Source organism: Felis catus, chromosome D2 (assembly GCF_018350175.1).
Source record: "Felis catus isolate Fca126 chromosome D2, F.catus_Fca126_mat1.0, whole genome shotgun sequence".
NCBI classification, from domain to species: Eukaryota; Metazoa; Chordata; class Mammalia; order Carnivora; family Felidae; genus Felis; species Felis catus.
This window is the reverse complement of record NC_058378.1, coordinates 59,311,393-59,325,451: the sequence shown is the minus strand read 5'-3', so window position 1 is coordinate 59,325,451 and position 14,059 is coordinate 59,311,393. Positions and strand designations below refer to the sequence as shown.

The 14,059-nt window shown below is 54.9% G+C and overlaps 1 protein-coding gene across 7 annotated transcripts in view; it reads right to left on the bottom strand.

The window, feature by feature from the left end:
- PAX2 (paired box 2) overlaps positions 1-14,059 on the bottom strand; it is an 89,458-nt gene that overhangs the window by 11,555 nt on the left and 63,844 nt on the right. For all 7 annotated transcript variants that reach the window (XM_045040573.1, XM_045040574.1, XM_045040575.1 and 4 more), the window contains 2 exons: positions 9,466-9,641; positions 7,169-7,295 (listed from right to left, as the gene is read on the bottom strand). In XM_045040573.1, the coding sequence (XP_044896508.1) occupies positions 7,169-7,295; positions 9,466-9,641 (303 nt within the window). The remainder of the gene's footprint in view (positions 1-7,168; positions 7,296-9,465; positions 9,642-14,059) is intronic.

Here is a 14,059-nt window from a genome sequence, read left to right as displayed (position 1 = left end):
AGATTCTGATCACCCTGGGCCAGGTGTGTGAGTGTGTGTGGCGGGGGGTGGGGGGGGGGTGGGGGGGGGGGTGGTTAGGGTTAGGGTTAGGGTTGGGGGGGGCAATAAGGGGGGTGTTTCCTGTCACCTTGGGGGGTGGCTGGCTCTCTGGGGGGAAACAGGCTTTCAGGTCTTACCTAGGTGGCTTTGAGCCCACCAGGACATTTCTGAGCCCTTGGTCCCAAAGCATACCTGGAATATTCATCAGGATACCACCATTTAGAATTTCTGGTTATTCAGAAAAGATTAAGTTGACTGATTTTACTTTTACTTAGCCAAACTTTTCTTCTTAGAAAGGAGCAAATAATGAACAAGCTCAGTGGCAGGGGAGCCCCCTTTTGGAGAATTGTCCTTTGGGACCCCCCCCCCAATGCATCTCTAAACATCTATGACAGCTGAAAGGTCCTCTGTAACCCAGCTAATCATGAAGATAGTGCCCAGTGCTTTCTATTAGGCAACTCTTTGTTAGCCTGAGTTGGCTACTATATGCACTTGGAATAAAGACCATTGATTTCTTAAACATATTTTGAATTCATATTAAAACCGGCCCCTCCTGGGGTGACTGGGTGGCTCAGTCGGTTAAGCGTCGGACTTCGGCTCAGGTCATGATCTCAAGGTCTGTGAGTTTGAGCCCCGCGTCAGGCTCTGTGCTGACAGCTCAGAGCCTGGAGCCTGCTCTGGATTCTGTGTCTCCCTCTCTCTCTCTCTACCCCTCCCCTGCTAGTACTCTGTCTCTCTATCGAAAATAAATAAAAACATTAAAAAAAAAAAAAACCTGGCCCCTCTCCCTGGTCTCTACATGGGTCAGCGAGCCCTTGCTGTGGAGGATGAAGCACAATCCATCTGGGGTGCTCAGCCTTTGGGTCTCTTGGATGGAAGGAAGAGACGAAGGGAGAAGTCAAGAGGAAGGCCCAAGGTATGACCACAGTACTGCATCTTTGTTAAAATACCCTGGAGCCTTTCACACTGTCTTCATATTCCCCATGACTCTCCTCCCTTCTGCAACTCCATTAGCAGCCCACCCCGCACCCCGCTGTGCTTCTGTCCAAGGCACCCTGCTGGGATGGGCAGCCCATCGCCACTGGGATGGCTGGTAGGCACAGACATGGGATGTGGATTGAGGATGAAAATTGGGATGGTACAGCTTTTATTCTGCTCCAGTTTGATCTCGCTCTCCCAGTCCTAGAGTGGATCGATGCCCCTTCTTTTCAGTATCCTTTCCCTTTAGAGGTGAACTGGATAAAGGAGGAAGGGGCAGAGCCCTGATTCAATGACTCCCTAAGCTGCAGGCCCAGGGCACCCGCATTATCTGTCAATGTCTCATTGCTATGGAAATGCCCCCATAATTAAATCAGAGCTGAGGTCTAAGGCCTGGAGGTCCTTGGGGATGTAGCCGGAGGCCTCAGGGATGTCTGGAGGAGGCTAGCTTCATACTGTGGGGCCTTCTCAGCCTAAATGAACCCATGGGTGCTGTGCAGAAGCCCTCTGGTCTGGTTTGGCCTCCTCAGCAAAGGGCTCTGACTTGCCGTATGTCAGAAGTTGCCCTAGCGCCCTTCTTTCAAGGTTGGAGAGGAACTCTGATGTCTGTGCCCTAAATTCCTCTAGCTAATCAGGGTCTTTGAGCTGACAGACAAGGCTAGGAGACTCCCAGCCTCCTTTAGAAACATTTCTCAGCCTTTATTGCCCTCTCCTCCCCCGGAGGGGCTGGCCAAGAGCTAAGCTGTTTGTTTTATGGAGGGAAGTGCAGTTGCATTGGAAGGGGGTTGTTAACTACAGGAAAGAGGCAGTTTCTGGAGGTCCTCAGGACTCCCCGGTAGGAGGAGGAGGGTTTCCCAGGACCCACACTTCTATCGGCTAAAAAGCCGCTTCGCTGACCATCCCAGATGTGGGCAGGGGGTCTGAGCTTCTGAGAGCCCACAACCCTTTTTCAGAAGCTGAGCCTGCACTGTCCGCACAGGCCTCCAGGACCTGGGGGGGTCAGCCCTGCTTTCCAGCTTTGACCTCTGCCTTATTGACTTCCCCCCCACCTCTGCTCCAATTTACCAGCTTCCAGGAGAATCTTCTGCTCCCTCTCTCCCCCGCCTTGAGCAGCATCCACATCTCCTCCTGGGTCTTAGCTATAGATTCCTTCAGAGCTGCAGTCTTAAGGCATCACGAGAAGTTTCTCCCAAACTCTTGGAATAAGACCCCCTTCTCCCCCCACTGCCAGGGTAGGGAAGCTAACAAGGCTCTTCTTCTCACTGAGGAGGAATGTATTTTCCTCATCCCTAGCTTTCCAAAGTTCAGACATTTTTTTCCAAAGAAAAGGGAAGATTCTCTGCTGACCCTTTGATCTGGGAGTTTGGAGAAGCAGGGGACAGGCTGTACTCTCAGGGTACAGGCCTGAGGCTCAGCCTTTTCCATGGCGCCTGGACCTCAAAACCATGCGCTATAGGTGCGGTCTTCAGCCTTTGTCCTTTCTGATTTTTATTACCTGGCGATTGGCTGAGCAGTGGCGGGGAGGGGGATGTGATATCTAGATCTGTAACAAACACAAAACTGATACTTAACTTTTATCTTTTTAAGACTAAAACATGTTTATTTTATAGATGCTTTTGGACTGCTCTACTATGTCCCGTTCTTGGGGAGAGTAATCGTCCTTTTGATTGCTTCTGCTAACTCTCCCTCACGATAGCTTGTATTCACATGAAGTATGTAGTTTTTTTTTTGTTTTTTGTTTTTTTTTTTTGTAGCAAGCTCATCTTCAGTGGCGGAGTCCCAGGTGCCCGAGGTTGGGGACTGCCCCTACAGAGAAGGTCTGCCCTTGTCCCTGCTGGGGTTTCTGAGTGGGTCACTATTCTAGACACATTTTTATGCCAGCTATTGGCTGGGGAGTTCCTGTCACACTCTCGGGTATAAACTTGAACTCTTGAACCAGGGTCAGGCTTCAGGGCGCCGTTTTTCATGGAGACCATTTTTCCCCCTTGCTTGCTTCCCTGGGCCCACTGGGATACGTTTATGTGTCTCCCTTTCACGGACAGTGTTGTCCTGCTCCGTCCCTGGCTTTATGCGGGGTAATGCTCAGTTCTAGCTTCCTGCTTCTTTCGGACCCAAGGTCATGGCTCCTCTCTGGTGTGTTACAACCCCAACGACCCCCAGTTAGGGTCCACCTCCAGTGCGATACCCTCAGTCTCTCACAGATCGCCCGGGCTTTGAGTTTCCCTCTACGTCTGGTGCCACAGAGTGAGACTTGTCTGTGTATTAACAATTATTGTTGTTACATTTTACCCAGCGGTGTTTTGGTGAGTGCAACCTGCCTGGTTTCTGGACATTGGCCTCATTCCCCCATTACCTCTCTGGGACTAAAAGGAGGGCGGCAAGGATTACACTCGCGTGCATCTCTCCTGGTGCTTGGTGCTGATGCCCACTAGAGGCCAGTGAAGCCCACTTGTGCATCAAGTCCAGGGGCCGCTGGGTTCCTGGGAGGCCAGGGTAAGCACGGAGAGCCGCCGAACCATCCCTGACTCGCTCCGTTTGGCCTCCAGGGTGGGGAACCTGCTCTCCCCTTCGGGGTGGACTTTCGCCAGGTCAAGGGACTCTCTCAATGCTCAGGCGCGTCTCCAAGGGACTCGGGGAATCCCGAAACTAGTACTCATCTTCTCTCAGATCAACATTGTTGCCAGTGTCCCCTCATGCTCCTCTATGGCTAGAGACCTGGACAGACACAGGAAGGGAGAGGTTGGGGTGGGGCTCGCGGGGGGAAGAAGGGCTGTTTCCTACCAGTGGTGGGAGATTTGAAGGCATCGGCAGGCACACAGTTGGAGCCAGAGTCCTCACTGAAGTCCTGACCTAGAGGTCCCTGGGACTACTGAGGGGTCGATGGCGGCCCCCTATGGAGTCCTTTGGAAGGGTGAGAAGTGATAGAAGGCACCAGCCATCAGCCAGCCAACCTGAGGAAGCCTGGGGCCAGAGTACCCCCAACCCACTCTCTCATCTAGCTGGTCCCTTTTTCCTTATCACTTCGGAGACGCTCGGCTCCGTTCCAGACCAGCAGCCTAGAGCAGTGGGCTGGAGAGAAGAGACGCCGCTGAGCTAGAGCAGCCCAGCGGCGGAAGGGAAAGTGGGTGATAAATTTAAATAACCAGCTTGACTTGGCAGCTTGCTGAGTTGTGATGCAGTGAAATTAAAATCTCGGCAGAACTTGCAAACACTACCCAGAAAAATCGGTCTCTCTCCTTGGTTCCGAGATGGAAGGTGGGGAGGGGAGGCTATCAGGCCAGGCCCCAGTCGCTGGCAGCCACCCTTGCTTGCAATGTGATTAGCTGTGTCCTGGCCCACTGGGCCCCACTCTCCCCTCCACACAATAGCCAAGGCTCCTCTCTCCTCTCAGTCCTGACCTTGTGGAACAGCTGTATCAAGTGGCTGGTGAAGTTTGAAATCAGCCTCCAGTGCCAGGAGGTGGCAGGAATATCAATAAGGTCGGCTCTTCAGGTTTGGGCTAGGGCCTTGCTGGGCCGGTTTCCTCAGGGCTCACACCTGAAGGTTTATAGCCTCAGCTGCCTGTCCCCCGGGGAGGAAGGCAGGCGAGCTGGGTGCCTGAGGCACGGCGGGGATGAAGAGGGTTCCTTGAACACCTTTGCACGCCCAAGCCAGGCTGTGGGCACGGATGACCTCCCTGCTCCCTCCCCTTTAGCACACGCCTGGCCAGAACGAGCCTCCCCTTTTCTTTCTCCACCAAAGCCCTTCATATTCTCCAACCAAATAAGCTTTTTAAGACTCTCCGAGGGGAATTTCCACAAATACACCAAAAGCCTCTCCCGTATCCCAGCTGGGCTTGAAGTTGTCACAGATGCCAAGATCCTTCTAGAAGAACACCGCCCAAGTCCACCTCTCTCGTGTCTGTTCTCCTTGCATCGCTGCTCACTGCTCCCCACAAAGTCCTGGCCCGAAGGCCACCATGCTGGACCCGCTCCTGAGCCGGCGCATGAAGTCTCTGGGCACGGCCCCGTTTCTCACCTTGATGGTACCTCTAGCAATTTCTGTTTGTCCCCATAATAAACACATCGTGAATCATTCATCTTTAATAGATTATGCAAATTAGGAGGACATAAAATCAACAAAGATCAATAACTGCAGCCGTTTAATTGCCAGCAAAAACATTTCAAGAATGAGCATAATCTGAAGCCCTTTCTCGGGTAATGGCACCATCAATCCAAACACTGGATCTTGGCCTAAGTCTGGAAAAATCATTCCCTGCCCCCACCTCCTCCCACCTCCCCTCCCCCACCTCTCCGCACACTTCCCTCTTTTTGGTAATTTCCAGTTTCTGAGCGAGTTTCCCGTCATTACCACTGGTGAACAGCTCCGAATGTTAATGGTTCTGCTTTTGTTACTCCTCGCTTGATTGAAATGTCGCATACAGATTGAGATGTTAGTGCTAACTTGCCACCTGGGAATGTCAAGCTGGGTCTGAAATGAACTTTTCTCACACTTGGATCCAGATGGATCAGCCGGAGATGTTCCCAGGCTGAGCTGGGACCGTTCCAGGGCCATGGGGGGGGGGGGGGGCGCGGGCAGGAAGGCGGGCGGGGGATGCTCAAGGTGGAGGCACTTCTCTGCACCAGCCTGAGTTCTCCTGCAGCAGGAACCCTACCCGAAGGTCCATCCCTCCACCCCAGGGAGCCTCTGCCTTCTGGACTGTGGCCCCGGGCACAGAGAAGCACAGCTGGGATTAGAGACGAGTCTCTTGGACTCTCTTTTGTCAGCTGCCTGGGGTGAACCACCTTTGGGAAGTGGCCACTGAAACTCTCGGCAGACCGGAAAGGTGGCCCGGCCTGCACCATTGCTCTGCCTTGGGTCAGAACCCCCAGTGGCTCAGAGGGCTTCCACGTTGGCTAAGGAGGGCTTGAGTCGAGGCCCAGTTGATAACAGGCAGTGTCCTGACCCACCCACCTGTCACTCCCGAAAGCCCCATCCAGTTCTCTGACACTTCCAGAACAGTCTCTGATTGCCTAGCCAAAGAGCTCCACCCTGTCCGGGCCAGAAACAGTTGTAGCGGGACGCCTCTGGAGGAGAAGCCGCGAGAGCTCACAGCAGGGCCCTCCCCAGCCCCTAGTCGGAGGCCGTGTGGCCACTCACAGCCCATCTCAGGCCTCAGCCCTGCTCAGATGGGCTCCAAGTCAGAACAGGGCCTGTTCCCTGTCTTTGCCGCTGGCTGTGACGCTGGCTGCCAGGTCCCCGGGCCGCCTCCGCCCGCCTCGCTCGGCAGGTAACGCCTCAGTGTCTCCCAATCCCCACCGAGACCCTTCTCAATCATTCTGTCTCCCAAGGAACAAACGGCACATTGGCTTTAGTGTCTCCAGAATAATTAGGTGAATTTTAATAACACCTCAATGTGTGTTTCTCCCACTTGGGCACTTCCCTGGCCCGGAAAGCCTTCCACGGTGCCAGGCGCCTTCCACAGCCCGCAGCCCGGCGGCCTAGAGCGGCATCGGCTGGCCCCGCGCGGCGCCACACTCCGGCCTTCTTCCCGCGAGCTGCCTCTGCCGCTCCTAACCCACGAGAGTGGCTGGACAAATGCCCTCTCCCCCTGCGTTTGACTGTGCGACAGGCCTGACCCTGCCCTGAAATCAAGCCTCAGTCTCTGTGATTTCTCCGGGAAGCGGACGGAGGGCTGGAAGAATCGTGCTTATCTGTAACCACAGAGCTGGATGCCATATGCCACGAAGCCCAAAGCCACACAGCTAACCCGGCTTCCCGGGGGGTAGAGGAAGGCACGCTTGGAGACATGGGAGTATGAAGGCTGGACCCTGGGCCTCATGCTCCATTCTCCCCAGCCCGGCCTCCGCGTTCTTCTGCACATGTCCTAGCAAGAGGCTAATAACTCTGGGCGCCTCGGTGGAGGCCAGACGGGCAGAAGGGACCAGCAGTAGCCCCCTCCTCGCTTCGACCTTTCCAGGCAGAGACCCTGACCACAACTCTGTCTCGCCACATCTGCACACATCTGTTCAGGAAGCACCCTGGTTTTTGGAGGCTCGCTCTCTGTGCAGATATCATGCCAGGGGGCCCCTTGTCACACTGGGCCCAGATGGCACCGGCTGAGGTGCCCCCACTGCAAGCAGCGCCCCCACCCTCCCGGAAGCCTCCTTACCGGTCACCACGGGGTATGTCTGCGTGCCTGACACGTTGCTGCCCAGCTCGGGGTTGGTGGATGCAGATAGACTCGACTTGACTTCATCAAGCCCAGGGGTCAGGGCTGGGAGGGAGTACTCGTTCCCCTGGGAGAAGAGAGAAAAGCGACAGCTCTCTATTGATGCGCACATGCGGAGAAAGGGCTCAGTGTGCAGATGGGGAGGAGGAACAGGGAGCCTTCCCAGATGGGGTGGAAGGAGATGGCCGGGCAGAGGGAGGGGAGAGAGGGAGGGGCGGGCTCGGCGGATGATGGAGAGTTTTGTGTGGGTGGGGGGGAGACCGGACTCGGCGTAGCTGGAGGTATACGCTGTTGGCGGTTATCCCGGCCTCCTTCCAATTGCCACAGCGTCCCCTGCCTAAGAAGCCCCAAGGGCGGAGTGTAGCAGTTGGGTTCCCCCTGCTGCGAGGCAAGGGGTGCTTTCAGGTCCCCCCTGGAGTCCTGGGGAGGAGGGCGAACCATGCAGTGATGGCAGAGGCAGGGGCTGGGGGAAGGGCCTAGCGGGGCCTCTGGCCTGGCGCCGCTGGGCTAGCTGCTCGGGTGCTGGCGCCCCCTTTTTAAAAAACAAACAAAGACAGCCCCACGGGCCCCTCGCTCTCTGCCTGTGCACTGGGGTATGAAATTGGGGAGGGGGAGAGTCCACATGGCTAACAGAAGGGTGGGAGGGGGCCAGTCATTGACTCTGAAAGGGTGTCCTGCCCGAAACACTCGGGTAATTGCCTTTTTATTGCAGCCACCGCTAAGCCAGACCCCAGAGCTGGGCAGCCCAGGAGCCTGCACAAAGCAGGAAAAGTTGCTCTGATTAATATTACGTTAAATTAAAACTGATTTTCTGCTCTTTCGGGTCCGTTTTTTTCCCTTCCGCTTCCTGGCCCCCCCCAGAGGGCCCCCTCCCCTCCCTGGCTGGACGGGATTGCCTCGTCATTTCCAATTCCTTCTCGTATTGATCTTCCTGTAGAAATCAGTTTTGTAATTAGCTGCAAATTAGGCCTTCTACTGGGGGTGAAGCTGCCCCCTGATTTATCACCAGAGTAATTCGCTGTGATCGGAGAGAAATTAAAATGAACTCAATTAGGCTTCGGATTTGCTTTATGGGCCCTGCTCCGAGTTTCAGGGGGAAAAATGACTGTGCTGGTGTTTAATAGTCTAATGAAAGTAAATAAAGGTTATTCATTGTAATACAGCCGGGGACTCGTGGAGGGTGCACCGAGCCGCCCGCCTCGGCCGGCTCCTCCTTTGTTGGTTTATGGCTCAGGGCACCTTAAAAAGACTTTTGATTTTTGTTTTATGAAGACAAACAGCTTATGGGATAAAAGGACGGGCGGAGAGAAAGGCGAGTGGCTGGGAGCTGCCGGAGTCCGAGGGAGGAACTGTGCCGCGCGGGGCGGCGCTGCTGTGCCACCACGCGGGTGCGCGTGCAAGCCCGGCTGACCGTGTTGGGCTGCGGTTGTGGGCCCGGCCTGGGCCGTAGGTGTGGGAGGAATGGGTGTGTGCTCCTATCTTTGCGTGCGTGCACCGGGGGCCCACAGGGATGTGTGGGTGGAGGCAGGTGCGGGAGGTGTGCTGAGCTGTGGCCTGGAAAAGGCGCTCCTTCCGGCTCTCGGGGCCGTGCTTTGAGTACAGTGAGCAGGGGCCCGTGGTGGTGGGTGAACACGCGCACATGGGTACACGGGAGGAATCAGAGACGTATGTCCGCGTTGTGCATCGTGCCGCTGTGTTGCGGGCTGCAGCCACGCTGGGCTGTTCTGCATCTGGAGGGAGTACTGGGTGTGAGGGCCGTTGGCCTATCTGGGGTCACACCGGACAGCTGCACTGGGGAGTAGGAGGCAGGCACAGAGGGCTCTCCTCGTGACGCTGGGGGAGAAGAGCACCCCAGGCTTGCACAAACTTTCTGTAAGACCTTCGGGCCATTTAGGCGAGGGACACGGCAGGGGTACGGGGACATTTTCTGGGTATTCTATGCCAGACTCATGGAACAGCGGGGCTGGAAGGGACCTATCAGACCTTACCCAAGTCCTTCATTCTACAGATGGGGAAACTGAGGCTCTGAAGGGGGCAAGACTTACCCAAGACCATCCTAGCACCCAGAGCTCATCATTTCTAACTGCCCTATACCATTACATCCTCGTGTGTGTTCACACAGCACACACGCGGTGCACACACATGTAGCACGTGCGATGCTGGGGACGCACACTGTCCAGAGGCCTTGTCCTGCCCTGTTCCTTTGCGCTTCTGCAAGCAGAAAACGCCTTCCTCACCTGTTCTGATTTGATGTGCTCTGATGCCTGGAAGACGTCAGGGTAGGAAGGACGCTCAAAGACCCGATCCAAAGCTTCCAGCTGCTGCTGGGTGAAGGTGTCAGCTCGCAAGTGCTTCCGCAAACTGTCCACGCCACTCTGGGAGTCTCCATTGGGGACTGAGCCCTCGGACACATCTGCAGGACACATGGACACTGGGGGCATCAGCACAGGCCGGCGGAGGTACAGTGGGCCCGGGGGGGCCAGCACTTGGCTCGGCCCCCAGAGCTTTGTACCCCTGCTGGGACCCCTTACTCCCAGCTTCTAGGCTGGAGCAGCTGACCCAGGGGCTGGCCATGCCTCTGAGATCTGGCTGAGGAAGCCAGAGCCTCTGAAGGACCTGGGAAGAGAAAGGGAAGTTGTCCCAGTGTGTGGGGGGGGTGGGAGTGAGGGAAAAACTGGGCAGAAGTAGAGCCAGGGGGCTGCTAGGAATCGTCTCCTTAGGGGATATCTCCCTTGAGCCCCTTCTGTCCCCAGGCCTGGGTCAGCCTGAGGGAGGAGCTGGGTGTCTCAGACCAGCATTACCGAGCCTGTGGAGAATTGAACTCGGCTCTGAGATGAATTTCAGTTCCACTGACTCCAGGGGTGGAAAATCATCAAATCTCCGAGGCTGAGTGTAACATGGAGACTGGGTGAAGTAATTAACTTCACCACCGAGGGAGGAGGGGCTCTGAAAGTCAAGCTGAGGCATTCTGCTTGCATTGGGCCAGGACTCAGACCAGAGCAGGAGGACAGCGGCTGGCACGTGAGCCGTGGCACACTGCCTTGGGCAGAGACTAAAGACAGGGTCTCTGTGGATGCTCTTGTGCCCAGGCCGCCTGCCTCAGCCTCTGTCCCTGACCCGGACTCTGAGTAGGCCTACATCAGAGGCCATCCTCTGCCCTCCAGTTCCTCCTGCGGGTCTCACAGAGAGCTGAGACTCACTCAGTGAAGAAAAGGCCATGGTGGTGCCACACTAGTGCCCGTCCTGGGGCTGCAGGCCAATTCTGTCTATGTCCTGCTCTGCCCGGGCTTTCTTCTACATGTCGGGGCTTTCTACCCCTCCCTACCTCCTTGCATCAGGTCTGTTAAGGTTTTCGGAGCACGCGGTGAGCTAAGTGCCTGCTCTCTGTCTCTCTCTGAACTTCTACCCAGCAACCCCCCAGCCCAAAGCTGGGTCCCCCCCCCAGGCACAGCAGGGCCACTTCTCGGCTTCCTTCGGCCCAAGACCTGCTGGGGAGCCTTGGGCCTGGGGCCAGCCCATGCTGTAGGCCTCAGGGTGTTCCTCTGGGACTGTTATATATATCAGTTTATAGGTGATTATATGATATGATATAATCAATATTGCATTATATACAGTAACACCATACAGTATCATTCAGGAGACCATAGAAAATATTACATATTGATTAACCTCCACCTGCAGCCATCCTCTCTTCTGGCCTCCCAGACGGAGCATGGGGGTCTGCTTTCCAAATGGGACCTGCTGCCTTTCCTCCACTCTATTCCTCAGGAGGTGGGAAAGCAAAGAAAGTGTGTGTGTGTGTGTGTGTGTGTGTGTGTGTGTAAGAAAGGGAGAGAAATGAAGACCAGGACCAAGTCTGAGGTGGACAGACAGGGACAGCTTTCACGGTATTTCGATGTCTCCACATTCCTATGGACACAAAACTTGGTGGTTGTGTTTTTTACTGTGTAAGCCTCTGGAATGATGTTCTGTCTTGGAGAGTGTGTGTGTCTCTCTTATATGAGGTAGGGTGTGGCATGTTTATTTTTTCCTTTTGTGTGGGCATTCTCTGTGTATATGTATTTGTACATGTGTAAACATCCAGATAAATATGTGTCTGTGTCTTTGTAAGTGACAGAGCAAGAACCATTATCAAAGGATGTGTGTGTGTGTGTGTGTGTGTGTGTGTGTGTGTGTGTGTGATTGCATGGGGAGCATGAGCTCATGTGCCCCATGTTTCTTCTCTGCCTGTTTTTCTTTTGAGGAGGTGCTATCATCCCAATTCCACCCCCTCGTAGCTATTTGCGTGTTCCATTGTGTCCAGTTCTCTCTTGCTGGAGTCCTCCTACCTTTCTGGGAAGCCCTGTTGTCAGGGCTGAGGGAGGCAGCGGGTGTCTTTGTGTGTGGTTATTGCGGTGTCACCAAATGGGTCCTGGGAAGGAAAGTGTGCATTTGTCTGCGAGCATGTGCTCACACATGATGTGCATGAGTGTGTGCATATGTGTGGGAAGACTCATATCGTGCCTCTGTGTGGATTTGTGTATATGCCTGTGTGTGGCTCGGCTCAACCTTGTGTGTGTGTGTGTGTGTGTGTGTGTGTGTGTGTGTGCGTGCGTAGGGGCTGAACTGAGGCTTTGTCCTCAGGTCACTGGCTGGAGGAGTCTCTTTTCCTTCATTTATTCAGGGGCCCTTCAGATCTTGACAAATCTGTCACTCTAAATTTGCGAGAGATTATGGTGCTCTCTCCCCAGCCCGCAGAGAGGTGATATATGATATCTGCTGCCCCTATTGATTGCCTGATCTGGTGGCAGAGGCCGGCGAAATGAACTTGAAATGAACATCATGCCTCAACTCATTGTGCGTATAATACACTACTTAATCCCACATTTTTCAGCCGCTATGGAATTCAATTGATCAATCATGTTCCACTGATAGTACTGTTTTAGGGGTTATTGCTGCTCCCTCCACTCACTGACCTTTTTATTTATTTATTTTTTTGTATACTCAGGCCCTGGTGATAAGACAGGTTACAGAGGCAGCGATGGAAGGGGGAGGGAGGAAGGAGAGGCAAAGGGAAGCCTGCTACTGGAAGAGGTGGCAGTGGGAGGCGGGCAAAGGGAAGAACAAGAGGAGGAAGGGCGTGGGGGAAGAAGAGAAAGAAGGTGCTGGAGGATCAGGGAGGCAAGGTGGTATGATGGAAGCCTGCAGAGAAACAACCCCAAGAGAGGCTGCAGGAAGCTTGAGGAAACGCCCCAGAGGAGAAGGAAGATCCTGAAGAGTCAGGAAAGGCGGCTGTAATCATGAATGGTGCAGGAGCGCAGAGAAAGTTCTGGGAGGTGGGGGGTTGGGGCTTGTGGGTGGGGAGAGGGCAGTGGCATCCTTGGTGGGGACAGGGAGCTCTCACAGGCTCTCTCCAGAGGAGGGGTGGCACCCTTGCTTCAGCTGGAGAAGGAAGGGAGGGACGAAGGCAAGGAGAAAGTGTGGGAAGGAAGTGAGGAAAGGTGGCGGGGAGAAGCCTGGGGTCAGAGGTCCAAGAAGGAAGAGCTCAGGAAGGAGGAAACCCAGAGGCGGAGAAAGGGCAGACAGAGGGAGAGGAAAAAGGGCAGAAGTTCCCCATGCCAGAAGCCTAGGGAAAGGCTGGCTGGGGGAGGGCACATGAATGGTACACTTGGGTATCCAGCTAAGGGGGGGCCTGGATGGGGGCGGGTTCGGACAGTAGGGTGAGGAAGGGGAAAAGAGAAGAGAGGAGAGGAAGAGGAGCAGGCATGAAAAGAGAACAGGGGAGAATAGAAAAGGAATGGAAAAATGAAGCGTTGACCAGGGTCAGTGTTGACCGCTGGCAGGGACCTCCTCAGGATGACGGAGAAAGCGCTCAGGGTGGGGCTTCCCAAGGGTGGATTCTCAGAGGTGACAGCAAGGAGAGGCTGGAACCGTGCTGTGACACCAGTGCTGGGCCCGGACATTCAGGGCTCTCTGGCAGAGCTGGGCCAAAGTAGAGGAGGAGGCAGAAGCGGGTCTTGATCTAGGTTTCCGAGTGAGTGGGGAGGAAAAATATGTGAGTAATTAGATAGCACTCTTCCCCCAAGAAGACTCCTGACCCAACACCGACTGCTCCCCTGTGCCAAGGTGCCAGGCTGTGAGTTCCCTGTGGGCAGAGAACATGCCTGATGCATCTCTGTTGGTCTGGCACCAGGCACAGAGGTGGGCACAGAGTCGGTGTTGATGAGTGACTGAATGAATGACCGAGGCTCCCCTGGGTAACATTCAAAGCCAAAGCCCTGGCCGGAGGTGTCTGAACTGGCCATCGGACTGGCTTGGCGCTTCAGAACACCCAGTCACCTATCAGGGAAGTCCCGCGAATCTCTAGCGATCAGAGGGATGTGGGAAGATCCACAGCAGGCCCCAGGGTAGACTTATGCCCCTCCTTCACTCACCCCCACTCTGGTGAGCACCACCCTCAGCAAACCACCTGCCCGCCTAAGTGCCAAGGGACAGAGAACACTGTGTTCCCAGTTAAGAGTCGAACTTAACCTCGGAGCTACACAACTGCCATCCAAAGAAGGCAGTGGAATTCGCTTGAGAACAGGGCTCAGGGACAGCCTCTAAATTGGACATCCCACACCACGGCCTTGTCACAGAAAGCAAGGTTGGGATAAAATGGGTCTATCGGCCCACGGTGACTATTGGTTCCAGGGAAGTCCTTCCCTAAATGAAGGGAGGAGGCCCTCAGCCTTTATCTTGAAGGCAAAAGCCAACCTGTTATCAGGGCTTCGAGAAGAGGGCTGGAATATAGTGGCCACATGTCCTGGGCTTTGTGGAGCAATTCTGAGTTTTAGGATTCTTTCCCACGGC